Consider the following 27,882-nt stretch of genomic DNA (forward strand, 5'->3'; position numbering starts at 1 on the left):
ACTGTGATATGTGGTTGTCCCACCTAGCTATCTCAAGATGAATGTACTGACTATGACTGTGATATGTGGTTGTCCCACCTAGCTATCTGAAGATGAATGTACTGACTATGACTGTGATATATGGTTGTCCCACCGAGCTATCTGGAGATGAATGTACTGACTATGACTGTGATATGTGGTTGTCTCACCTAGCTATCTGGAGATGAATGTACTGACTATGACTGTGATATGTGGTTGTCCCACCTAGCTATCTGAAGATGAATGTACTGACTGTGATATGTGGTTGTCCCACCTAGCTATCTCAAGATGAATGTACTGACTATGACTGTGATATGTGGTTGTCCCACCTAGCTATCTCAAGATGAATGTACTGACTATGACTGTGATATGTGGTTGTCCCACCGAGCTATCTCAAGATGAATGTACTGACTATGACTGTGATATGTGGTTGTCCCACCTAGCTATCTGAAGATGAATGTACTGACTATGACTGTGATATGTGGTTGTCCCACCTAGCTATCTGTAGATGAATGTACTTACTATGACTGTGATATGTGGTTGTCCCACCTAGCTATCTGAAGATGAATGTACTGACTATGACTGTGATATGTGGTTGTCCCACCTAGCTATCTCAAGATGAATGTACTGACTATGACTGTGATATGTGGTTGTCCCACCTAGCTATCTGGAGATGAATGTACTGACTATGACTGTGATATGTGGTTGTCCCACCTAGCTATCTCAAGATGAATGTACTGACTATGACTGTGATATGTGGTTGTCCCACCTAGCTATCTCAAGATGAATGTACTGACTATGACTGTGATATGTGGTTGTCCCACCTAGCTATCTGAAGATGAATGTACTGACTATGACTGTGATATGTGGTTGTCCCACCTAGATATCTGTAGATGAATGTACTGACTATGACTGTGATATGTGGTTGTCCCACCTAGCTATCTGTAGATGAATGTACTGACTATGACTGTGATATGTGGTTGTCCCACCTAGCTATCTGTAGATGAATGTACTGACTATGACTGTGATATGTGGTTGTCCCACCTAGCTATCTGAAGATGAATGTACTGACTACGACTGTGATATGTGGTTGTCCCACCTAGCTATCTGGAGATGAATGTACTGACTGTGACTGTGATATGTGGTTGTCTCACCTAGCTATCTGAAGATGAATGTACTGACTATGACTGTGATATGTGGTTGTCCCACCTAGCTATCTGAAGATGAATGTACTGACTATGACTGTGATATGTGGTTGTCCCACCTAGCTATCTGAAGATGAATGTACTGACTATGACTGTGATATGTGGTTGTCCCACCTAGCTATCTGAAGATGAATGTACTGACTATGACTGTGATATGGTTGTCCCACCTAGCTATCTGAAGATGAATGTACTGACTGTGATATGTGGTTGTCCCACCTAGATATCTGTAGATGAATGTACTGACTATGACTGTGATATGTGGTTGTCCCACCTAGCTATCTGAAGATGAATGTACTGACTATGACTGTGATATGTGGTTGTCCCACCTAGCTATCTGAAGATGAATGTACTGACTGTGATATGTGGTTGTCCCACCTAGCTATCTGTAGATGAATGTACTGACTATGACTGTGATATGTGGTTGTCCCACCTAGCTATCTGGAGATGAATGTACTGACTGTGATGTGGTTGTCCCTCCTAGCTATCTGAAGATGAATGTACTGACTATGACTGTGATATGTGGTTGTCCCACCTAGCTATCTGAAGATGAATGTACTGACTATGACTGTGATATGTGGTTGTCCCACCTAGCTATCTGTAGATGAATGTACTGACTATGACTGTGATATGTGGTTGTCCAACCTAGCTATCTGAAGATGAATGTACTTACTGTGATATGTGGTTGTCTCACCTAGCTATCTGGAGATGAATGTACTGACTATGACTGTGATATGTGGTTGTCCCACCTAGCTATCTGGAGATGAATGTACTGACTATAAATATGTGGTTGTCCCACCTAGCTATCTGGAGATGAATGTACTGACTATGACTGTGATATGTGGTTGTCCCACCTAGCTATCTGGAGATGAATGTACTGACTATGACTGTGATATGTGGTTGTCCCACCTAGCTATCTGGAGATGAATGTACTGACTATGACTGTGATATGTGGTTGTCCCACCTAGCTATCTGAAGATGAATGTACTGACTATGACTGTGATATGTGGTTGTCCCACCTAGCTATCTGGAGATGAATGTACTGACTATGACTGTGATATGTGGTTGTCCCACCTAGCTATCTGTAGATGAATGTACTGACTATGACTGTGATATGTGGTTGTCCCACCTAGCTATCTGAAGATGAATGTACTGACTGTAAGTCGCTCTGGATAAGAGCGTCTGCTAAATGACTGAAATGTAAAACATTAGCCTGGTCCCAGATGTTTGTGCTGTCTTGCCAACTCCTATGGTTTGGAGTTACAATGACCTTTGGGAGTGGGCAAGATTGTCCAAACCGACCAGGCTAGCTAGGGCAACATGCCAATTACCCAACAACTCAAAAACACTCCATCAAATCAAACACCCGTATGTACATTGTGTTCTGAGAAAGTCAGACTGCCCTACAATGTCTCTTACTGTGTAAATAATCTTGGGTTGCAATTTCTATGCTGTGATGTTGTTGTTACTCCTAGGAATGTTTTCCCAAGCAAGGCCTTTTCGTGGTGTTATCTGTTTTAAAAACAAAATGGCAGGCTGGGAAATGGAATTGAGACTGAAATGTGACACTTTGAATGTGAGAAGGAAAAGTGCGGGTCGCCCTGAAATGGCACACCTGAGAGAGCATTTTAATTGTGCCGAGTTGAGAGACTCACTTGAGTAATCGTATGTATTGTTATGTGACGTGAGAGTTGTATGGGCTTAACGGGTACTCATGAACATTTTTAAATGGACTACTATTTGCGTTTTTTAAAACAATAGGCTAAATCAAATGAAATCCAGGAGCCACAATGCAGGCCCTGCCGTCAGCGTGGGAGTCCTAGCCTACGTCACAATCCTAACAAAATCTCACTGCACTAGTTCCCACCACTGTTGGTTTATAGACAGAACATGAGTTCAACCAGTTCATTCAGACAGCGTCTCTCCTATTTGTCTGCTTTTAGCAGCATCCCCGTAGTTACCATCCCATAGTTACCGCTGCTAGCATGCTCCCAGGTCAACTGTCTGTTTTTAGAGAATGTCTGTGTCCCAAAAGGCTCCCTTTTCCCTATTTAGTGCACTACTTTTGACCAGGGCCCTGATCAAATGTAGTGCACTATCAGGAATAAGGGTGCAATTTGGAATGCATACGATTAGCTTTTGTTAGCCGTCTAGCCTAGATGTATGGTAATAACAAGGATTTACATAGTCCGTCCGTAGGCTGCTGACTCTGTGAGCATTTGCCTTCCCGGCCTTCCCACTGAGATGGCTTAGACCTGAGCCGGTGTAGCATTGACCTGTTGTTGTTATGTAACTAGACCTGAACCGGTGAAGCATTGACCTGTTGTTGTTATGTAACTAGACCTGGGCCGGTGTAACATTGACCTGTTGTTGTTATGTAACTAGACCTGAGCCGGTGTAGCATTGACCTGTTGTTGTTATGTAACTAGACCTGAACCGGTGAAGCATTGCCCTGTTGTTATGTAACTAGACCTGAGCCGGTGTAGCATTGACCTGTCGTTGTTATGTAACTAGACCTGAGCCGGTGTAGCATTGACCTGTTGTTGTTATGTAACTAGACCTGAGCCGGTGTAGCATTGACCTGTTGTTGTTATGTAACTAGACCTGAGCCGGTGTAGCATTGACCTGTCGTTGTTATGTAACTAGACCTGAGCCGGTGTAGCATTGACCTGTCGTTGTTATGTAACTAGACCTGAGCCGGTGTAGCGTTGACCTGTTGTTGTTATGTAACTAGACCTGAGCCGGTGTAGCGTTGACCTGTTGTTGTTATGTAACTAGACCTGAGCCGGTGTAGCATTGACCTGTTGTTGTTATGTAACTAGACCTGAGCCGGTGTAGCATTGACCTGTTGTTGTTATGTAACTAGACCTGAGCCGGTGTAGCATTGACCTGTTGTTGTTATGTAACTAGACCTGAGCCGGTGTAGCATTGACCTGTTGTTGTTATGTAACTAGACCTGAGCCGGTGTAGCGTTGACCTGTTGTTGTTATGTAACTAGACCTGAGCCGGTGTAACATTGACCTGTTGTTGTTATGTAACTAGACCTGAGCCGGTGTAGCATTGACCTGTTATGTAACTAGACCTAAAGGGAATGTGGTTTTGTTTATCTGTCTGGGTGGATATGGTAATGTCTTCTACTTTTCCATACAGACTATTTATTTGACTACTAGCCTGTCCACTGAGGACTGGAACATGTGTAGCATTGCTGCTGCGGCTGTGGCTGTTGGAGGAATGTTCCTTTACATACCATCAGTCCATATGATGGCGATGTATCAGCCCTCATTATTCCATAGGGGGGCTAGAGGGAGGAAGAACGTGGGGGAGGAGGGAGGAAGAACGTGGGGGAGGAGGGAGGAAGAACGTGGGGGAGGAGGGAGGAAGAACGGGGTGGAGGAGGGAGGAAGAACGGGGGGGGGGAGAAGAGGGGTGGTGAAGGAGGAGTGAGGGGGTTAGACAGGAGGAGGGGCAGCCAGAGAATGGGCTCCTCTCTGGGGGTCTTTATTGTAGATGAACTGCCGGGTCCTGGAGCTATTGTGGAGTTGTTTCTGGGTACCAAATGGCACCTTATTCCCTATATAGTGCACCACTTTAGACCAGAGCCCTATTCCCTATATAGTACACTACTTTAGACCAGAGCCCTATTCCCTATATAGTGCACTACTATAGACCAGAGCCCTATTCCCTATATAGTGCACTACTATAGACCAGAGCCCTATTCCCTATATAGTGCACTACTATAGACCAAAGCCCTATTCCCTATATAGTACACTACTTTAGACCAGAGCCCTATTCCCTATATAGTGCACCACTTTAGACCAGGGCCCTATTCCCTATATAGTGCACCACTTTAGACCAGAGCCCTATTCCCTATATAGTACACTACTTTAGACCAGAGCCCTATTCCCTATATAGTACACTACTATAGAACAGAGCCCTATTCCCTATATAGTACACTACTTTAGACCAGGGCCCATTGGTCTGATCAAAAGTACTGCTCTATAAAGGGAACAGGGTGCCAATTGGGATGAAATCGGTCTTTCTGCAGCCCCAGGGCAGGATGGAGAGCACTGCAGCCTGCATGGCCATTGCATAAGTGTATCTTTGCTGTTCTCTTTGACTGCCCTCCTCCCCTTGCTGTTCTCTTTGACTGCCATCCTCCCCTGTTGGTTCGTGTGATTCCACGGCTCTTCAGTCATTTTATTAATGCGTTCCTCATCCCCCCCCCCCTCCTGTCTCTCCATCCGCCCCCCTGGTCCTTGCTCCCCCCCTCAGCACCTCTTGTTTGCCCAATGTCTTGAGTTTGTCTGTAAGGCCAGGGTGGCTAGTAGTAGTAGAGACGGTCTGTCTGGGTTTCTAAGTAGACTAGTAGAAACCGAGGCCCAGTCCTCAGAGGTATTCAGCTGTAGTCTGAACCGAGGCCCAGTCCCCAGAGGTCTTCAGCTGTAGTCTAAACCGAGGCCCAGTCCCCTCAGGTCTTCAGCTGTAGTCTAAACCGAGGCCCAGTCCCCAGAGGTATTCAGCTGTAGTCTAAACCGAGGCCCAGTCCCCAGAGGTATTCAGCTGTAGTCTAATCCGAGGCCCAGTCCCCAGAGGTCTTCAGCTGTAGTCTAAACCGAGGCCCAGTCCCTAGAGGTATTCAGCTGTAGTCTAAACCGAGGCCCAGTCCCTAGAGGAATTCAGCTGTAGTCTAAACCGAGGCCCAGTCCTCAGAGGTCTTCAGCTGTAGTCTAAACCGAGGCCCAGTCCTCAGGTATTCAGCTGTAGTCTAAACCGAGACCCAGTCCCCTCAGGTATTCAGCTGTAGTCTAAACCGAGACCCAGTCCCCAGAGGTCTTCAGCTGTAGTCTAATCCGAGGCCCAGTCCCCTCAGGTATTCAGCTGTAGTCTAATCCGAGGCCCAGTCCCCTCAGGTATTCAGCTGTAGTCTAAACCGAGACCCAGTCCCCTCAGGTATTCAGCTGTAGTCTAATCCGAGGCCCAGTCCCCAGAGGTCTTCAGCTGTAGTCTAAACCGAGGCCCAGTCCCCAGAGGTCTTCAGCTGTAGTCTAAACCGAGGCCCAGTCCCCAGAGGTCTTCAGCTGTAGTCTAAACCGAGGCCCAGTCCCCAGAGGAATTCAGCTGTAGTCTAAACCGAGGCCCAGTCCTCAGAGGTCAGAGTTCATTACTCGATAAGAAGTGCTGTAAAATTCATCCTACAGAAATGCTTTAAATCTGTTAAATGAATTATGCTTTGCTATTCATGTTGCCAGCTTGACACTTCCTTCATAGCAGTGGTTTGTACACTCTGTTTTAATGTTGACAGCTGAAATGAAACATGCTAGCCCGAGAACATGTTATGTAAACGTTATAGTCTACACAGATGTGTATATAGAATCCCAACTGAGTAGTATAGTGTGTAGACTAGGACTACACTACTCAGTTGGGATTCTATATACATCTATTTAGACTGTTACTATATTTATAGGGGACAAAGCACATGAATCAATATTACAATAATATAACATCCATGTAAGTGTGCCGGGGTTAGCCAAAAGCTAATTAGCATCCGTAGTCCCTGGGCGGGTTAGGGCCTCTTTACACAGCCACTATACACATACTGACTAAAACAATACAGCATACCATTACCGTGCTTCTACACCTGCATTGCTTGCTGTTTGGGGTTTTAGGCTGGGGGTTTCTGTACAGCACTTTGAGATATCAGCTGATGTAAGAAGGGCTTTATAAATAAATTTGATTTGATATATCCAATAATATATCATTCTAACGACAACAACAGTTGTCTTACGTATGAGGAACCACCGTACTCGTGTGTACAGGTTTGGAAAGATTTGAGCTATGTTTTCAATATAACGTTTTTTTAAATACAATAATCAGTGCAGCTTCTCAAGTCCACGGGCATCGCATTCCAGTATATTGTAGCTCTAACAGAGAATACCACATTTTATTATTTATTTTAAAATATTTATTTTTTATTTTAAATTATTTTAAAATATTTCTATTTAAAAAAACGTATTTTTATTTTTTAAATGTCTTTATTGTTATAAAAAAAAAAGTAATACTGTGTCAAATTGGAGAACGCAACCCCCTCTAGTTACTGACCTAGTTTATCCTGAAGGTGCTTTCATTGAGCATGATATGCGGGCATAGTGGCGGAGGGGCAGGTTCTTAGAGGCTTTCATCTAATCTACATACTGCTTAAAGCTATCCAGACTTAAATCAATTATGTTTGTAAATGTTATGACAATGAGGGTTAACTGTTTGATAACAAACCAATCTTAAGTGTTTGTTTTTTTGTAGAGTGATTCAGTTGGTTTCAGAATAGTAGCTCCTGCTTGTGACCAGCGTGTGAGGCATTATCTCTGATGTGAGAAGATCACAGCAGGCGTCCAGAGGAAGTAAAGGCCTTTTTATAAAACCTAAAGTTGGGTGATCCCAACTTAACCGTGTTCATCACCTTCACATGTTTCATACATGTCAAGTTGGAGTCCAAAATGACGCAAAGAGACCCGAAGCTAGACACCAACTTTCTCAGACCCGAAGCTAGACACCAACTTTCAGAGACCCGAAGCTAGACACCAACTTTCAGAGACCCGAAGCTAGACACCAACTTTCTCAGACCCGAAGCTAGACACCAACTTTCAGAGACCCGAAGCTAGACACCAACTTTCACAGACCCGAAGCTAGACACCAACTTTCTCAGACCCGAAGCTAGACACCAACTTTCTCAGACCCGAAGCTAGACACCAACTTTCAGAGACCCGAAGCTAGACACCAACTTTCTCAGACCCGAAGCTAGACACCAACTTTCAGAGACCCGAAGCTAGACACCAACTTTCAGAGACCCGAAGCTAGACACCAACTTTCTCAGACCCGAAGCTAGACACCAACTTTCTCAGACCCGAAGCTAGACACCAACTTTCAGAGACCCGAAGCTAGACACCAACTTTCTCAGACCCGAAGCTAGACACCAACTTTCAGAGACCCGAAGCTAGACACCAACTTTCAGAGACCCGAAGCTAGACACCAACTTTCACAGACCCGAAACTAGACACCAACTTTCTCAGACCCGAAGCTAGACACCAACTTTCAGAGACCCGAAGCTAGACACCAACTTTCTCAGACCCGAAGCTAGACACCAACTTTCAGAGACCCGAAGCTAGACACCAACTTTCTCAGACCCGAAGCTAGACACCAACTTTCACAGACCCGAAGCTAGACACCAACTTTCAGAGACCCGAAGCTAGACACCAACATTCACAGACCCGAAGCTAGACACCAACATTCACAGACCCGAAGCTAGACACCAACATTCACAGACCCGAAGCTAGACACCAACTTTCACAGACCCGAAGCTAGACACCAACATTCACAGACCCGAAGCTAGACACCAACTTTCTCAGACCCGAAGCTAGACACCAACTTTCACAGACCCGAAGCTAGACACCAACTTTCTCAGACCCGAAGCTAGACACCAACTTTCACAGACCCGAAATAAGACACCAACATTCACAGACCCGAAGCTAGACACCAACATTCAGATGCTCCCCATTTAACAAGAACAGCTGTTTGGGAAGAATCAATGGATTTCTAAGAGAAGTCCGATCTTGTCAATTTTTATTAAAATGGCGGTAAGAATTAGTCATCCGTTTTTAGAAACACGTACCATAGCTTTAGTTAACTTGTTAACAACTAGTCTTGTTGTTTTGAGTGTACATATAGTCTGCATACGTCTGCATGTTAACTTGTGGGAGATCATTTTATATAGATGGTAAACAGAAGGGGGCCTAATATTGACCCTTGTGGGACCCCAATGTTATAACTACTACTACGTTGGGTGTAGGGGCGGCAGGTAGCCTAGTGGTTAGAGTGGTGATCTAGTAACCGAAAGGTTGCTAGATCGAATCCCCGAGCTGACAAGGTAAAAATCTGTCCTTCTGCCCCTGGTAGGCCGTCATTGTAAATAAGAATGTGTTCTTAACTGACTTGCCTAGTTCCAGGTTAAATAAATAATATAGATATCAGTAGTGAACAGTTCTGAGGGAGCGACGGTGAAGCTTTGTCTTAAATTAAAAGTTGGTTGCAAGATGAGTTCAGTTCCCTGCTAGAAAATACATTGAGGAAAGGAGGACATTATATAGATGGCCTAGATAAACCTTAACATTGAATCGTTTACATTATTCTTTCTCTGCCTCCTCTGACCCCCCCACCACCCCCTTCTCCCTCTCCCTTCTCCCCACCCCCTTCTCTCTCCCTCTCACTTCTCCCCACCCCCTTCTCCCTCCCTCCTCTCTCCCCCTTCTCCCTCCCCACCCCCTTCCCTCCTCCTCCTCCCTCCCTCTCTCTCCCCTTCTCCCCCCCACCCCCTTCTCCCTCCCCACCCCCTTCTCCCTCCCTCTCTCTCCCCCTTCTCCCTCCCCACCCCCTTCTCCCTCCCTCTCTCTCCCCCTTCTCCCTCCCCACCCCCTTCTCCCTCCTCTCTCCCCCTTCTCCCTCCCTCTCTCTCCCCTTCTCCCCCCCACCCCCTTCTCCCTCCCCACCCCCTTCTCCCTCCCCACCCCCTTCTCCCTCCCTCTCTCTCCCCCTTCCCCCCCCCCCACCCCCTTCTCCCCCCCTCTCTCTCCCCCCTCTCCCTCCCCACCCCCTTCTCCCTCCCTCTCTCTCCCCCTTCTCCCCCCCTCTCTCTCCCCTTCTCCCTCCCCACCCCCTTCTCCCTCCCTCTCTCTCCCTCCAGGTTTGAACACTCTAAAGAAGACATGCCTGGACCCAAGCCATCGCTGCCGTCCTCTGCCTCCGCCTGCGCCCTTCTCACTCCTACGTCCCTCACCGCCAGCGCCCCAGCCCCCGTTCCCAGTGGATCAGCGGGTGGTGAGTCAGCAGACGGCCCAGAGAACCCTCATGGATCCGGGGCAGGGGACTGGGTTATGGCTGCAGAGTTTGTACCAGGCCAGCCGTACTATTCTGGAAGGGGTGAGTGTGTCTAGGAAGCTTGTGATTTAAGCCTACTTTTACTTAATTACAAAATTATTATTATAATTGTAAGTTAAAGTGCCTTAACATGTAACGCATACCGATAGCGAGGTGCAGCCTGTCTGGTCTAGTCATTCAACACGGTGGTCTTTACCACGTTGTGATTATCACACTGGTTGGTCCTCATTCAGGCCCCAGGCTGCTAAATCTTCTCTCCACCCTGTCACACTGACTGGTCCTCATTCAGGCCCCAGGCTGCTAAATCTTCTCTCCACCCTGTCACACTGACTGGTCCTCATTCAGGCTGCTAAATCTTCTCTCCACCCTGTCACACTGACTGGTCCTCATTCAGGCTGCTAAATCTTCTCTCCACCCTGTCACACTGACTGGTCCTCATTCAGGCCCCAGGCTGCTAAATCTTCTCTCCACCCTGTCACACTGACTGGTCCTCATTCAGGCCCCAGGCTGCTAAATCTTCTCTCCATCCCTGTCACACTGACTGGTCCTCATTCAGGCTGCTAAATCTTCTCTCCACCCTGTCACACTGACTGGTCCTCATTCAGGCCCCAGGCTGCTAAATCTTCTCTCCATCCCTGTCACACTGACTGGTCCTCATTCAGGCCCCAGGCTGCTAAATCTTCTCTCCACCCTGTCACACTGACTGGTCCTCATTCAGGCCCCAGGCTGCTAAATCTTCTCTCCACCCTGTCACACTGACTGGTCCTCATTCAGGCTGCTAAATCTTCTCTCCACCCTGTCACACTGACTGGTCCTCATTCAGGCCCCAGGCTGCTAAATCTTCTCTCCACCCTGTCACACTGACTGGTCCTCATTCAGGCCCCAGGCTACTAAATCTCCTCTCCACCCTGTCACACTGACTGGTCCTCATTCAGGCCCCAGGCTGCTAAATCTCCTCTCCACCCTGTCACACTGGTTGGTCCTCATTCAGGCCCCAGGCTGCTAAATCTTCTCTCCATCCCTGTCACACTGACTGGTCCTCATTCAGGCCCCAGGCTGCTAAATCTTCTCTCCATCCCTGTCACACTGACTGGTCCTCATTCAGGCCCCAGGCTGCTAAATCTTCTCTCCATCCCTGTCACACTGACTGGTCCTCATTCAGGCCCCAGGCTGCTAAATCTTCTCTCCACCCTGTCACACTGACTGGTCCTCATTCAGGCCCCAGGCTGCTAAATCTTCTCTCCACCCTGTCACACTGGCTGGTCCTCATTCAGGCCCCAGGCTGCTAAATCTTCTCTCCACACTGACTGGTCCTCATTCAGGCCCCAGGCTGCTAAATCTTCTCTCCACCCCTGTCACACTGACTGGTCCTCATTCAGGCCCCAGGCTACTAAATCTTCTCTCCACCCCAGAGCCATGTGATCTCCGGGGAAGTCTTGAGGTTTGCGATCACCAACCTTTCAGTTGAAACTCCTCATCAATAAAGTGTACTGTCAAACTAATGTAGGGTTCAGCTGGTGTAGGGGTAGACAACCCTGTTGCTGGAGTGCCCCAGGAACCAACTAGGCACCACACCAGGGGTAGACAACCCTGTTGCTGGAGTGCCCCAGGTACCAACTAGGCACCACACCAGGGGTAGACAACCCTGTTGCTGGAGTGCCCCAGGTACCAACTAGGCATCACACCAGGGGTAGACAACCTGGGAGTGCCCCAGGTACCAACTAGGCACCACACCAGGGGTAGACAACCCTGTTGCTGGAGTGCCCCAGGTACCAACTAGGCACCACACCAGGGGTAGAGAACCCTGTTGCTGGAGTGCCCCAAGAACCAACTAGGCACCACACCAGGGGTAGACAACCCTGTTGCTGGAGTGCCCCAGGTACCAACTAGGCACCACACCAGGGGTAGACAACCCTGTTGCTGGAGTGCCCCAGGTACCAACTAGGCACCACACCAGGGGTAGACAACCCTGCTGCTGGAGTGCCCCAGGTACCAACTAGGCATCACACCAGGGGTAGACAACCCTGTTGCTGGAGTACACCAGGTACCAACTAGGCACCACACCAGGGGTAGCAACCCTGTTCCTGGAGTACACCAGGTACCAACTAGGCACCACACCAGGGGTAGTTAACCTTGTTGCTGGAGTGCCCCAGGTACCAACTAGGCACCACACCAGGGGTAGTTAACCTTGTTGCTGGAGTGCCCCAGGTACCAACTAGGCACCACACCAGGGGTAGTTAACCTTGTTGCTGGAGTGCCCCAGGTACCGACTAGGCACCACACCAGGGGTAGACAATGTATCGCAATTTCCATCTGAATTCGATTAATCGTGCAGCCGTACTGTGTTCTACAAGGTGTCGAAGGCATTCCACAGGGATGCTGGTCCATGTTGACTCCAATTCTTCCCACCGTTGTGTCAAGATGGCTGGATGTCTTTGGGTGGTGGATCATTCTTGACACACACAGGAAACTATTGAGAGTGAAAAACCCAGCGGCTTTGCATTTCTTGACACAAACCAGTGCACCTGGCACCACTTCCTGTTCAAAGGCACTTAAATAATTTGTCTTTCCCATTCAGACAAATTATTTAAGTGCCTTTGAACAGGAAGTGGTGCCAATCATTCTTTAACTTGTCTCCTTCCCTTTGTCTACACTGATTTTGAAGTGGATTTAACAAGTGACATCAATAAGGGATCATAGCTTCTTTCACCTGGATTCACCTGGTCAGGTGTTCCTAATGTTTTGTACACTAAGTGTGTATAGGGAATAGGGTGCTGTTTGGGACCCAGATGGTATCCTTAGCTAGCTCAACTGTGGAGGGGGAGAGCAAAGCTACGTCCAAAATGACACCCTGTTGCTATGGGCAAAATGACACCCTGTTGCTATGGGCAAAATGACACCCTGTTGCTATGGGCAAAATGACACCCTGTTGCTATGGGCAAAATGACACCCTGTTGCTATGGGCAAAATGACACCCTGTTACTATGGGCAAAATGACACCCTGGTACTATGGGCTATGGTCAAAATCAGTGCGCTCTGTACAGAATAGAGTTGCATTTGAGAGGCAGATGGTGTCCTTAGCTAGCCCAACTGCTGACAGGGTGAGTTTGTGCCAGGGTGTCCTTAGCTTGCTGTAAGGGTGTGTGTCCAGAGCCACTGTTATGCCAACAGTGCCAGTCGCTGCCAACTTCTGCCACGTGGCCGGACACGGTGTGAAAGGAAAAGCCTTTATGGATGATTTGAATGTTGTGATCTTTCAGTTTGTCCGTCCTGTCTCCCTGTAGGGGGGACATGATGTATTGTCAGTCTGTCCCTCCTGTCCCCCTGTAGGGGGGACATGATGTATTGTCAGTCTGTCCCTCCTGTCTCCCTGTAGGGGTGACATGATGTATTGTCAGTCTGTCCCTCCTGTCTCCCTGTAGGGGGGACATGATGTATTGTCAGTCTGTCCCTCCTGTCTCCCTGTAGGGGGGACATGATGTATTGTCAGTCTGTCCCTCCTGTCTCCCTGTAGGGGGGACATGATGTATTGTCAGTCTGTCCCTCCTGTCTCCCTGTAGGGGGGACATTATGTTTTGTCAGTTTGTCCCTCCTGTCTCCCTGTAGGCTGGATATGATGTATTGTCAGTCTGTCCCTCCTGTCTCCCTGTAGGGGGGACATGATGTATTGTCAGTTTGTCCCTCCTGTCTCCCTGTAGGGGGGACATGATGTGTTGTCAGTCTGTCCCTCCTGTCTCCCTGTAGGGGGGACATGATGTATTGTCAGTGCTCTGCTCCGCTGTCCCTCGTCTCCCTGTAGGGGGGACATGATGTATTGTCAGTCTGTCCCTCCTGTCTCCTTGTAGGGGGGACATGATGTATTGTCAGTCTGTCCCTCCTGTCTCCCTGTAGGGTGGCCATGATGTATTGTCAGTCTGTCCCTCCTGTCTCCCTGTAGGGGGGACATGATGTATTGTCAGTCTGTCCCTCCTGTCTCCCTGTAGGGGGGACATGATGTATTGTCAGTCTGTCCCTCCTGTCTCCCTGTAGGGGGGACATGATGTATTGTCAGTTTGTCCCTCCTGTCTCCCTGTAGGGGGGACATGATGTATTGTCAGTCTGTCCCTCCTGTCTCCCTGTAGGGTGGATATGATGTATTGTCAGTTTGTCCCTCCTGTCTCCCTGTAGGGGGGACATGATGTATTGTCAGTTTGTCCCTCCTGTCTCCCTGTAGGGGGGACATGATGTATTGTCAGTTTGTCCCTCCTGTCTCCCTGTAGGGTGGATATGATGTATTGTCAGTTTGTCCCTCCTGTCTCCCTGTAGGGGGGACATGATGTATTGTCAGTCTGTCCCTCTGTCTCCCTGTAGGGGGGACATGATGTATTGTCAGTTTGTCCCTCCTGTCTCCCTGTAGGATGGACATGATGTATTGTCAGTCTGTCCCTCCTGTCTCCCTGTAGGGGGGACATGATGTATTGTCAGTCTGTCCCTCCTGTCTCCCTGTAGGATGGCCATGATGTATTGTCAGTTTGTCCCTCCTGTCTCCCTGTAGGATGGACATGATGTATTGTCAGTCTGTCCCTCCTGTCTCCCTGTAGGATGGACATGATGTATTGTCAGTCTGTCCCTCCTGTCTCCCTGTAGGGGGGACATGATGTATTGTCAGTCTGTCCCTCCTGTCTCCCTGTAGGGGGGACATGATGTATTGTCAGTCTGTCCCTCCTGTCTCCCTGTAGGGGGGACATGATGTATTGTCAGTCTGTCCCTCCTGTCTCCCTGTAGGGGGGACATGATGTATTGTCAGTAACTCAATAAGACTCTTTCAGTCTGTCCCTCCTGTCTCCCTGTAGGGGGGACATGATCTATTGTCAGTCTGTCCCTCCTGTCTCTCTGTAGGATGGACATGATGTATTGTCAGTAACTCAATAAGACTCTTTCAGTCTGTCCCTCCTGTCTCCCTGTAGGGGGGACATGATGTATTGTCAGTCTGTCCCTTCTGTCTCCCTGTATGGGGGACATGATGTATTGTCAGTCTGTCCCTCCTGTCTCCCTGTAGGATGGACATGATGTATTGTCAGTCTGTCCCTCCTGTCTCCCTGTAGGGGGGACATGATCTATTGTCAGTCTGTCCCTCCTGTCTCCCTGTAGGGGGGACATGATGTATTGTCAGTCTGTCCCTCCTGTCTCCCTGTAGGATGGACATGATGTATTGTCAGTCTGTCCCTCCTGTCTCCCTGTAGGGGGGACATGATGTATTGTCAGTCTGTCCCTCCTGTCTCCCTGTAGGGGGGACATGATGTATTGTCAGTCTGTCCCTCCTGTCTCCCTGTAGGGGGGACATGATGTATTGTCAGTCTGTCCCTCCTGTCTCCCTGTAGGGGGGACATGATGTATTGTCAGTCTGTCCCTCCTGTCTCCCTGTAGGATGGACATGATGTATTGTCAGTTTGTCCCTCTGTCTCCCTGTAGGGGGGACATGATGTATTGTCAGTTTGTCCCTCCTGTCTCCCTGTAGGGGGGACATGATGTATTGTCAGTTTGTCCCTCTGTCTCCCTGTAGGGGGGACATGATGTATTGTCAGTCTGTCCCTCCTGTCTCCCTGTAGGATGGACATGATGTATTGTCAGTTTGTCCCTCTGTCTCCCTGTAGGGGGGACATGATGTATTGTCAGTTTGTCCCTCCTGTCTCCCTGTAGGGGGGACATGATGTATTGTCAGTTTGTCCCTCTGTCTCCCTGTAGGGGGGACATGATGTATTGTCAGTTTGTCCCTCCTGTCTCCCTGTAGGGGGGACATTATGTATTGTCAGTTTGTCCCTCCTGTCTCCCTGTAGGGTGGACATGATGTGTTGTCAGTAACTTACTAAGTCAATAAGACACTTTCAGTCTGTCCCTCCTGTCTCCCTGTAGGGGGGACATGATGTACTGTCAGTCACCTACTAATGCAGTACGTTTGTCCCCTGTGGGCGCTGGTCAAAAGTATGGCAGTATATATAGGAAATGGGGAGCCATTTTGGAATACACAGCATCCCCTTTCTGTTTGGTCTGCTGCCAAATGCTCCCCAGTCCAGTCTCCCACTGAACAGGTGTATTTTTCTGTCAGAGGAGAGAGAGAGGGAGGGCATCACTTCTGGTTGATTTGTTCCCTTTTGGGGGCATTTTAGCATCTTTTATTTACAAGTTGGTTTATAGACCACCAGACTAATGAGGTAAATAAATGACACCATTTTGTTGGCGCCAAGACAGTGACTGTTTCCATGTGTCTTTAATAAGGGTGTGTGTCTGTGTCTGGCTCTCCTCTCGCTCTCTTCTCTTTCCCCTCCCCCATTAGACCCGGTGAAGTGTGAAGGGATGAGGATGGGTCCTCTGCTGGAGCAAGAGAAAGACCCAGCGGTAGACAATAAGGAGTTGAGGAAGACTCTGTGTCCCTACGCCGCCATGGGGGAGTGTCGCTACGGACTTAACTGTGCCTATCTCCACGGCGACGTGTGTGACATGTGCGGTCTGCAGGTGCTCCATCCCTCTAACGACGCACAGCGATCGGAACACACCAAGGTAACGGTCCCGTCAACACACGCCCCTCCGTCAGAACACACCAAGGTAACGGTCCCGTCAACACGCGCCCCTCCGTCAGAACACACCAAGGTAACGGTCCCGTCAACACGCGCCCCTCCGTCAGAACACACCAAGGTAACGCCCCTCCGTCAGAACACACCAAGGTAACGCCCCTCCGTCAGAACACACCAAGGTAACGCCCCTCCGTCAGAACACACCAAGGTAACGGTCCCGTTAACACACGCCCCTCCGTCTGAACACACCAAGGTAACGGTCCCCTCCGTCAGAACACACCAAGGTAACGGTCCCGTTAACACACGCCCCTCCGTCAGAACACACCAAGGTAACGGTCCCGTTAACACACGCCCCTCCGTCAGAACACACCAAGGTAACGGTCCCGTTAACACACGCCCCTCCGTCAGAACACACCAAGGTAACGGTCCCGTTAACACACGCCCCTCCGTCAGAACACACCAAGGTAACGGTCCCGTCAGAACACACCAAGGTAACGGTCCCGTTAACACACGCCCCTCCGTCAGAACACACCAAGGTAACGGTCCCGTCAGAACACACCAAGGTAACGGTCCCGTTAACACGCGCCCCTCCGTCAGAACACACCAAGGTAACACTCCCGTTAACACGCGCCCCTCCGTCAGAACACACCAAGGTAACGGTCCCCTCCGTCAGAACACACCAAGGTAACGGTCCCGTTAACACACGCCCCTCCGTCAGAACACACCAAGGTAACGGTCCCGTTAACACACACCCCTCCGTCAGAACACACCAAGGTAACGGTCCCGTTAACACACGCCCCTCCGTCAGAACACACCAAGGTAACGGTCCCGTCAACACACGCTCCTCCGTCAGAACACACCAAGGTAACGGTCCCGTTAACATACGCCCCTCCGTCAGAACACACCAAGGTAACGCCCCTCCGTCAGAACACACCAAGGTAACGGTCCCGTTAACACACGCCCCTCCGTCAGAACACACCAAGGTAACGGTCCCGTTAACACACGCCCCTCCGTCAGAACTCACCAAGGTAACGCCCCTCCGTCAGAACACACCAAGGTAACGGTCCCGTTAACACACGCCCCTCCGTCAGAACACACCAAGGTAACGGTCCCGTTAACACACGCCCCTCCGTCAGAACACACCAAGGTAACGCCCCTCCATCAGAACACACCAAGGTAACGGTCCCGTTAACACATGCCCCTCCGTCAGAACACACCAAGGTAACGGTCCCGTTAACACGCGCCCCTCCGTCAGAACACACCAAGGTAACGGTCCCGTTAACACACGCCCCTCTGTCAGAACACACCAAGGTAACGCCCTCCGTCAGAACACACCAAGGTAACGGTCCCGTTAACACGCGCCCCTCCGTCAGAACACACCAAGGTAACGGTCCCGTTAACACACGCCCCTCCGTCAGAACACACCAAGGTAACGCCCCTCCGTCAGAACACACCAAGGTAACGCCCCTCCGTCAGAACACACCAAGGTAACGCCCCTCCGTCAGAACACACCAAGGTAACGGTCCCGTCAACACACGCCCCTCCGTCAGAACACACCAAGGTAACGGTCCCGTTAACACACGCCCCTCCGTCAGAACACACCAAGGTAACGGTCCCGTTAACACACGCCCCTCCATCAGAACACACCAAGGTAACGGTCCCGTTAACACACGCCCCTCCGTCAGAACACACCAAGGTAACGCCCCTCCGTCAGAACACACCAAGGTAACGCCCCTCCGTCAGAACACACCAAGGTAACGCCCCTCCGTCAGAACACACCAAGGTAACGGTCCCGTTAACACACGCCCCTCCGTCAGAACACACCAAGGTAACGCCCCTCCGTCAGAACACACCAAGGTAACGGTCCCGTTAACACACGCCCCTCCGTCAGAACACACCAAGGTAACGCCCCTCCGTCAGAACACACCAAGGGAACGGTCCCGTTAACACGCGCCCCTCCGTCAGAACACACCAAGGTAACGGTCCCGTTAACACACGCCCCTCCGTCAGAACACACCAAGGTAACGGTCCTGTTAACACACGCCCCTCCGTCAGAACACACCAAGGTAACGCCCCTCCATCAGAACACACCAAGGTAACGCCCCTCCGTCAGAACACACCAAGGTAACGGTCCTGTTAACACACGCCCCTCCGTCAGAACACACCAAGGTAACGGTCCTGTTAACACACGCCCCTCCGTCAGAACACACCAAGGTAACGGTCCCATTAACACACCCCCCTCCGTCAGAACACACCAAGGTAACGGTCCCATTAACACACGCCCCTCCGTCAGAACACACCAAGGTAACGGTCCCGTTAACACACGCCCCTCCGTCAGAACACACCAAGGTAACGGTCCCGTTAACACACGCCCCTCCGTCAGAACACACCAAGGTAACGCCCCTCCGTCAGAACACACCAAGGTAACGCCCCTCCGTCAGAACACACCAAGGTAACGCCCCTCCGTCAGAACACACCAAGGTAACGGTCCCGTCAACACACGCCCCTCCGTCAGAACACACCAAGGTAACGGTCCCGTTAACACACGCCCCTCCGTCAGAACACACCAAGGTAACGGTCCCGTTAACACACGCCCCTCCATCAGAACACACCAAGGTAACGGTCCCGTTAACACACGCCCCTCCGTCAGAACACACCAAGGTAACGCCCCTCCGTCAGAACACACCAAGGTAACGCCCCTCCGTCAGAACACACCAAGGTAACGCCCCTCCGTCAGAACACACCAAGGTAACGGTCCCGTTAACACACGCCCCTCCGTCAGAACACACCAAGGTAACGCCCCTCCGTCAGAACACACCAAGGTAACGGTCCCGTTAACACACGCCCCTCCGTCAGAACACACCAAGGTAACGCCCCTCCGTCAGAACACACCAAGGGAACGGTCCCGTTAACACGCGCCCCTCCGTCAGAACACACCAAGGTAACGGTCCCGTTAACACACGCCCCTCCGTCAGAACACACCAAGGTAACGGTCCTGTTAACACACGCCCCTCCGTCAGAACACACCAAGGTAACGCCCCTCCATCAGAACACACCAAGGTAACGCCCCTCCGTCAGAACACACCAAGGTAACGGTCCTGTTAACACACGCCCCTCCGTCAGAACACACCAAGGTAACGGTCCTGTTAACACACGCCCCTCCGTCAGAACACACCAAGGTAACGGTCCCATTAACACACCCCCCTCCGTCAGAACACACCAAGGTAACGGTCCCATTAACACACGCCCCTCCGTCAGAACACACCAAGGTAACGGTCCCGTTAACACACGCCCCTCCGTCAGAACACACCAAGGTAACGGTCCTGTTAACATACGCCCCTCCGTCAGAACACACCAAGGTAACGGTCCCGTTAACACACGCCCCTCCGTCAGAACACACCAAGGTAACGCCCCTCGGTCAGAACACACCAAGGTAACGGTCCCGTTAACACACGCCCCTCCGTCAGAACACACCAAGGTAACGGTCCCGTTAACACACGCCCCTCCGTCAGAACACACCAAGGTAACGGTCCCGTTAACACACGCCCCTCCATCAGAACACACCAAGGTAACGGTCCCATTAACACACGCCCCTCCGTCAGAACACACCAAGGTAACGGTCCCGTTAACACACGCCCCTCCGTCAGAACACACCAAGGTAACGGTCCCGTTAACATACGCCCCTCCGTCAGAACACACCAAGGTAACGCCCCTCGGTCAGAACACACCAAGGTAACGGTCCCGTTAACACACGCCCCTCCGTCAGAACACACCAAGGTAACGGTCCCGTTAACACACGCCCCTCCGTCAGAACACACCAAGGTAACGCCCCTCCGTCAGAACACACCAAGGTAACGCCCCTCCGTCAGAACACACCAAGGTCAAACCAAGATACATTAATCCAAACACCTTTATAAATTCAACTCTGTTGTCTGTGGAGCAGTCTGATTTAACGTCAGTAGGCTCTGTGGTACTTAGTCGCCTTGTTTAACTGTCAGATACTGTATTTATATACTACGGTCTCCTTGTTTTACTGTCAGATACTGTATTTATATACTACGGTCTCCTTGTTTTACTGTCAGATACTGTATTTATATACTACGGTCTCCTTGTTTTACTGTCAGATACTGTATTTATATACTACGGTCTCCTTGTTTTACTGTCAGATACTGTATTTATATACTACGGTCTCCTTGTTTTACTGTCAGATACTGTATTTATATACTACGGTCTCCTTGTTTTACTGTCAGATACTGTATTTATATACTACGGTCTCCTTGTTTTACTGTCAGATTCTGTGTTTATATACTACGGTCTCCTTGTTTTACTGTCAGATACTGTATTTATATACTACGGTCTCCTTGTTTTACTGTCAGATACTGTATTTATATACTACAATACTACAGTATCAGTGTTCTAGAATTGAGACACTTAATCATTTCCAATGACTTCATCATTGCTTTGTTAACTGCCCTGTGATGGTTTCTGGTGGTTAACTTGTTTTGGTTTCCCCCCAGGCTTCATAATGCATTATAGTGGTTAGCTATACCTTTAGTATTCTCCCCCAGGCTTCATAATGCATTATAGTGGTTAGCTATACCTTTAGTATCCCCCCAGGCTTCATAATGCATTATAGTGGTTAGTTATACCTTTAGTATCCCCCCCAGGCTTCATAATGCATTATAGTGGTTAGATATACCTTTAGTATTCCCCCTCAGGCTTCATAATGCATTATAGTGGTTAGCTATACCTTTAGTATCCCCCCAGGCTTCATAATGCATTATAGTGGTTAGCTATACCTTTAGTATTCCCCCCAGGCTTCATAATGCATTATAGTGGTTAGCTATACCTTTAGTATTCCCCCCAGGCTTCATAATGCATTATAGTGGTTAGCTATACCTTTAGTATCCCCCCCAGGCTTCATAATGCATTATAGTGGTTAGCTATACCTTTAGTATTCCCCCTCAGGCTTCATAATGCATTATAGTGGTTAGCTATACCTTTAGTATTCCCCCTCAGGCTTCATAATGCATTATAGTGGTTAGCTATACCTTTAGTATCCCCCCCCCAGGCTTCATAATGCATTATAGTGGTTAGCTATACCTTTAGTATCCCCCCCAGGCTTCATAATGCATTATAGTGGTTAGCTATACCTTTAGTATTCCCCCTCAGGCTTCATAATGCATTATAGTGGTTAGCTATACCTTTAGTATCCCCCCCAGGCTTCATAATGCATTATAGTGGTTAGCTATACCTTTAGTATTCCCCCCAGGCTTCATAATGCATTATAGTGGTTAGCTATACCGTTAGTATCCCCCCCCCCCAGGCTTCATAATGCATTATAGTGGTTAGCTATACCTTTAGTATTCCCCCCAGGCTTCATAATGCATTATAGTGGTTAGCTATACCTTTAGTATCCCCCCCCCCCAGGCTTCATAATGCATTATAGTGGTTAGCTATACCTTTAGTATTTCCCCCAGGCTTCATAATGCATTATAGTGGTTAGCTATACCTTTAGTATTCCCCCCCCCCCCCCCCCAGGCTTCATAATGCATTATAGTGGTTAGCTATACCTTTGTTATTCCTCTTCAGGCTTGCATCGAGGCCCATGAGAAGGACATGGAGCTGTCGTTTGCCATCCAGCGCAGTAAGGACATGCAGTGTGGCGTGTGTATGGAGGTGGTGTTTGACAAGGCCAACCCCAGTGAGAGACGCTTCGGCATCCTGTCCAACTGCTGCCACTGTTACTGCCTCAAGTGCATCCGCAAGTGGAGGAGCGCCAAGACGTTCGAGAGCAAGATCATCAAGTAAGGAAGTTGTTTTTATTATTCCGAGGGGCAAGATCATCAAGTAAGGAAGTAGTGTTTATTATCCTGATGGACAATTCATTTTGCAGCACATAGTAAAAAATACAATGAACACATGACAATAAATATAGACCTAAAACCAAAGCAGTGTATACTGCAATATGAAGACAAAACTACTACAGTTGATTGAGGTAGATGAGACTACTACAGCTTATTGAGGTAGATGAGACTCATATACAGGTGAGGGATCTGTTAAGACAGACAGTTTAGGGGGGGGGGGGGCTCTTGGTTGTTTCTGCATGTGGAGGAGCGCCAAGTAGTTTGAGAGCAAGCTCAAGTAAGGCAGTGTTTCTCAACCTTTTTGAATCCAGGGACAGAGACAGACGAGCTATGGTTTTTCAGCTTCGAGGACCACTTACATTAAATTAGCACTGTAGAGGTGACCAATTTAGGGTGGATGGACTGGATATTTAGATTTAGTAAGGAACTAGACAGACTGGTCCTGTCCAACTAAACCTCTCTCTCTTCCCAGGTCCTGTCCAACTAAACCTCTCTCTCTTCCCAGGTCCTGTCCAACTAAACCTCTCTCTCTTCCCAGGTCCTGTCCAACTAAACCTCTCTCTCTTCCCAGGTCCTGTCCAACTAAACCTCTCTCTCTTCCCAGGTCCTGTCCAACTAAACCTCTCTCTTCCCAGGTCCTGTCCAACTAAACCTCTCTCTCTTCCCAGGTCCTGTCCAACTAAACCTCTCTCTCTTCCCAGGTCCTGTCCAGAGTGTCGGATCACGTCCAACTTCGTCATCCCCAGTGAGTACTGGGTGGAGGACAAGGAAGACAAGCAGAAACTGATACAGAAATACAAGGATGGCATGGGGTAAGCTATGTACTGATGATAGGAGGGGGTAAGATATGTACTGATGATAGGAGGGGGTAAGCTATGTACTGATGATAGCTATGTAAGCTATGTACTGATGGTAGGAGGGGGTAAGATATGTACTGATGATAGGAGGGGGTAAGCTATGTACTGATGATAGGAGGGGGTAAGATATGTACTGATGATAGGAGGGGGTAAGCTATGTACTGATGGTAGGAGGGGGTAAGATATGTACTGATGATAGGAGGGGGTAAGATATGTACTGATGATAGGAGGGGGTAAGATATGTACTGATGATAGGAGGAGGGGGTAAGCTATGTACTGATGGTAGGAGGAGGGGGTAAGCTATGTACTGATGGTAGGAGGAGGGGGTAAGCTATGTACTGATGGTAGGAGGAGGGGGTAAGATATGTACTGATGGTAGGAGGAGGGGGTAAGCTATGTACTGATGGTAGGAGGAGGGGGTAAGCTATGTACTGATGATAGGAGGAGGGGGTAAGATATGTACTGATGATAGGAGGGGGTAAGATATGTACTGATGATAGGAGGGGGTAAGATATGTACTGATGGTAGGAGGAGGGGTTAAGATATGTACTGATGATAGGAGGGGGTAAGAGTCAATGTGGAGGTTATATACAGGGGATACCGGTACAGAGTCAATGTGGAGGCTATATACAGGGGGTACTGGTACAGAGTCAATGTGGAGGTTATATACAGGGTGTTACAGTACAGAGTCAATGTGGAGGCTATATACAGGGGGTACCGGTACAGAGTCAATGTGGAGGCTATATACAGGGGGTACCGGTACAGAGTCAATGTGGAGGCTATATACAGGGGGTACCGGTACAGAGTCAATGTGGAGGCTATATACAGAGGGTACCGGTACAGAGTCAATGTGGAGGCTATATACAGGGGGTACCGGTACAGAGTCAATGTGGAGGCTATATACAGGGGGTACCGGTACAGAGTCAGTGTGGAGGCTATATACAGGGGGTACCGGTACAGAGTCAATGTGGAGGCTATATACAGGGGTTACAGGTACAGAGTCAATGTGGAGGCTATATACAGGGGGTACAGGTACAGAGTCAATGTGGAGGCTATATACAGGGGGTACTGGTACAGAGTCAGTGTGGAGGCTATATACAGGGTGTTACGGTACAGAGTCAGTGTGGGGGGGGTACAGGTTAGTGGAGGTAATATGTAGGTAGAGGTAAAGTGACTATGCATAGATCATAAACAGTGATTAGCAGGGTGAAGGGGGGCTGTGGGACCTAGACTTGGCGCCCCGGTACCGCTTGCCGTGCGCTAGCAGAGAGAACAGTTGAACGGTCTGACCATGGACCTTCTCAGGGGGCTGGAACATGTTGTGTAGAACACATACCTGTCACATAGAACAGTCAGCTCTATGTGGTCTATATCTGTAATAATCACTGTCCTCTGCTGACTGTCCTGTCTGTCTCTGTTCCTCATCTATATCTGTAATAATCACTGTCCTCTGCTGACTGTCCCGTCTGTCTCTGTTCCTCACCTATATCTGTAATAATCACTGTCCTCTGCTGACTGTCCTGTCTGTCTCTGTTCCTCATCTATATCTGTAATAATCACTGTCCTCTGCTGACTGTCCTGTCTGTCTCTGTTCCTCATCTATATCTGTAATAATCACTGTCCTCTGCTGACTGTCCCGTGTCTGTCTCTGTTCCTCATCTATATCTATAATAATCACTGTCCTCTGCTGACTGTCCTGTCTGTCTCTGTTCCTCATCTATATCTGTAATAATCACTGTCCTCTGCTGACTGTCCTGTCTGTCTCTGTTCCTCATCTATATCTATAATAATCACTGTCCTCTGCTGACTGTCCTGTCTGTCTCTGTTCCTCACCTATATCTGTAATAATCACTGTCCTCTGCTGACTGTCCTGTCTGTCTCTGTTCCTCATCTATATCTGTAATAATCACTGTCCTCTGCTGACTGTCCTGTCTGTCTCTGTTCCTCATCTATATCTGTAATAATCACTGTCCTGTCTGTCTCTGTTCCTCATCTATATCTGTAATAATCACTGTCCTCTGCTGACTGTCCCGTCTGTCTGTCTCTGTTCCTCACCTATATCTGTAATAATCACTGTCCTCTGCTGACTGTCCCGTCTGTCTGTCTCTGTTCCTCATCTATATCTGTAATAATCACTGTCCTCTGCTGACTGTCCTGTCTGTCTCTGTTCCTCATCTATATCTGTAATAATCACTGTCCTCTGCTGACTGTCCCGTCTGTCTCTGTTCCTCAGGACTAAAGCGTGTCGTTACTTCGACCAGGGTCGTGGCACCTGCCCGTTTGGCTCCAACTGCTTCTACAAACACGCCTTCCCTGACGGACGGCTGGAGGAGCCTCAGCCTCAGAGAAGACAATCAGGGTCCAACGGCAGGAACAGGGTAAGGCGCTGCTCTGACAAATGTCCTTTCCGTCAGAGATAGATTTGAGAGGATTTTTGTTTTTCCTATGGGGTTCAGACGTTAACCAGACAATAATCTGGCATTTGGACATTTGTCTTACGGTCCAGAAGTTCTCAGCCCTATTGTAACGCTTCCTGTTCTGCTTTCATAATACCGAAACGACTTCCTGTTTTTGAATGTTCCTGTTCTCCCCTCCAGAACTCGAGGAGGACACCTCTGTGGGACCTGTTTGAAGAGCGGGAGAACAGCAGCGACTCTTTGGACAACGAGGACGAGGAGATGGTGACCTTTGAACTGAGCGAGATGCTCCTCATGCTCCTCGCCGCGGGAACCGACGATGACGTCACGGACTCGGAGGACGAATGGGACTTGTTTCACGAAGAGCTGGACGATATCTACGAGATTTACCTATAGCGCCACGCCTAACGTTAACGTTTAAAACCCCCTGTCCCTTTTGACCCACCCTCTTCACCTTTACCGCGCTGTAGAATGGACTGTCTTGTGTGTCTGGACAGTAGCTTCTTTCCGCTGTGTCGTGGCAGTGCCTTTGAGCAGGCCTTTCATTCAGAAATCAACTACCATGAAGAAGAAAAAACAAAATGGAAAAAAAAAATGTAAATGAGAACAGGTGGGTGTAAAAACATTTTCTAGAAACGTCGTGTCCTTGTGAATTTATCTATCCGTGTCAGGTTCATGTAAAATAATAACAACGAGAAGAAAAAAAAAACAACGAAAAAAAATATTACAAAACATTTTTGAAAATATCACTAATAAACAGTGTTTGTTTGTGGACGTGGGTTTGACTTATCATTTTTACCCAGGTGATGTTTTTAAGACTTTTTTTTTTTTTTTTTGAGGATGATGCATCAAACCAACTCTACACGACTACACTTCCTGGTGATGATGTCATGTGTCTGTGGTGGTCATGGGTATCGTAGTCCTCTGGTCATGCACTGAGTTTATTGGGTGGAGGGAGACAGCAGTCCTGCCGACTTCCTATATTCACGTGTACCCTCTTGATTCACTCTCTTTCCCTCCTCCCTCTCTTGAGGGTGGTGGGAACTCCCTCTGTCAAGGAGGGGGGGAGATGACCCTCTCCTGAGGGTGGTGGGAACTCCCTCTGTCAAGGAGGGGGGAGGGGGAACTTCGGGGAACAACTTACAGTATCTAAAGTTTATTTTTAAAATGGGCCCAGTCCACTTTTATTTTTTTCCCCCCCTGTCCCAATCGCAGGTATTATTCAGGAACACCTGTGGTACCTAATGACAAGTCTCTCCTCAGAACCAAGCTGAAAGTGACACTCGATGACTCTGTGTCCCTAAATGGCACCATATTGACTATACACTGAGTGGACAAAACATTAGGAACACCTTCCCAATATTGTTGCCCCCTCCCCCCAGAACAGCCTCATTTCTTCGGTGCGTGGACTCTACCAGGTCTGATCCTTATACCATAGGGCTCTAGTGAACTACCAGTGGTCTCGATAGGGTGCCATTTGGAACACAGAACTGTCTGGTCACTACTTATTCTCTTTGAACTCTCATTAGAATGCACTATATATTATGTTTCTCTATTGTTTTTCTATGGTCCACAACCATCCATCATGACTTGAAATTAAAGTTTATTATCAAAGTTACCAGGGTTGTTTACTGAGTGGAATTCATTATTGATCTGTGTCATTTAAGTTGTGCTCTGATTTTTATATATTAATGGATTGTACTACACGTGAGTCTATATGTTTTAGAATTTCACTTACATTTCTACATGTTAAATGGGGCTTTGTGGTGGTTCTGTCACCCAGAATGCATTATTTTGTTACCCCACTAACTCAAGTCCCTACTAGGGAAAAAACAGTCGTTCAAGGTTTAGCATTCTCTGCCGTGCTTTGTCCTCACTCTGAAGGTCTGTTGCCGTCCCAGCCAGTCAACCTCGGCATATTTAATGACACGTCTGTGTCCGGTGGGGAATTGATGTGACATCGGGGGACGTTGGTCCATATTACTGTCTTCTCTCTGCTGTCACTCTGAAAGACTTCATGTCCCAGAATCCACCCCTATTCCATA

General features: G+C 48.7%; 1 protein-coding gene across 1 annotated transcript in view; it reads left to right on the forward strand.

The window, feature by feature from the left end:
- Positions 1–27,455, forward strand: part of mkrn1 (makorin, ring finger protein, 1) — a 35,840-nt gene extending 8,385 nt beyond the window's left edge. The window contains exons 3-8 of the mRNA XM_071331530.1: positions 9,952–10,187; positions 16,459–16,682; positions 22,289–22,503; positions 23,265–23,375; positions 25,654–25,798; positions 26,018–27,455. Of these exons, the coding sequence (XP_071187631.1) occupies positions 9,952–10,187; positions 16,459–16,682; positions 22,289–22,503; positions 23,265–23,375; positions 25,654–25,798; positions 26,018–26,233 (1,147 nt within the window). The 3' untranslated portion in view covers positions 26,234–27,455. The remainder of the gene's footprint in view (positions 1–9,951; positions 10,188–16,458; positions 16,683–22,288; positions 22,504–23,264; positions 23,376–25,653; positions 25,799–26,017) is intronic.
- Positions 27,456–27,882: the final 427 nt, after the last annotated feature.

Source organism: Salvelinus alpinus, chromosome 11 (genome assembly GCF_045679555.1).
Source record: "Salvelinus alpinus chromosome 11, SLU_Salpinus.1, whole genome shotgun sequence".
Lineage (NCBI taxonomy): Eukaryota > Metazoa > Chordata > Actinopteri > Salmoniformes > Salmonidae > Salvelinus > Salvelinus alpinus.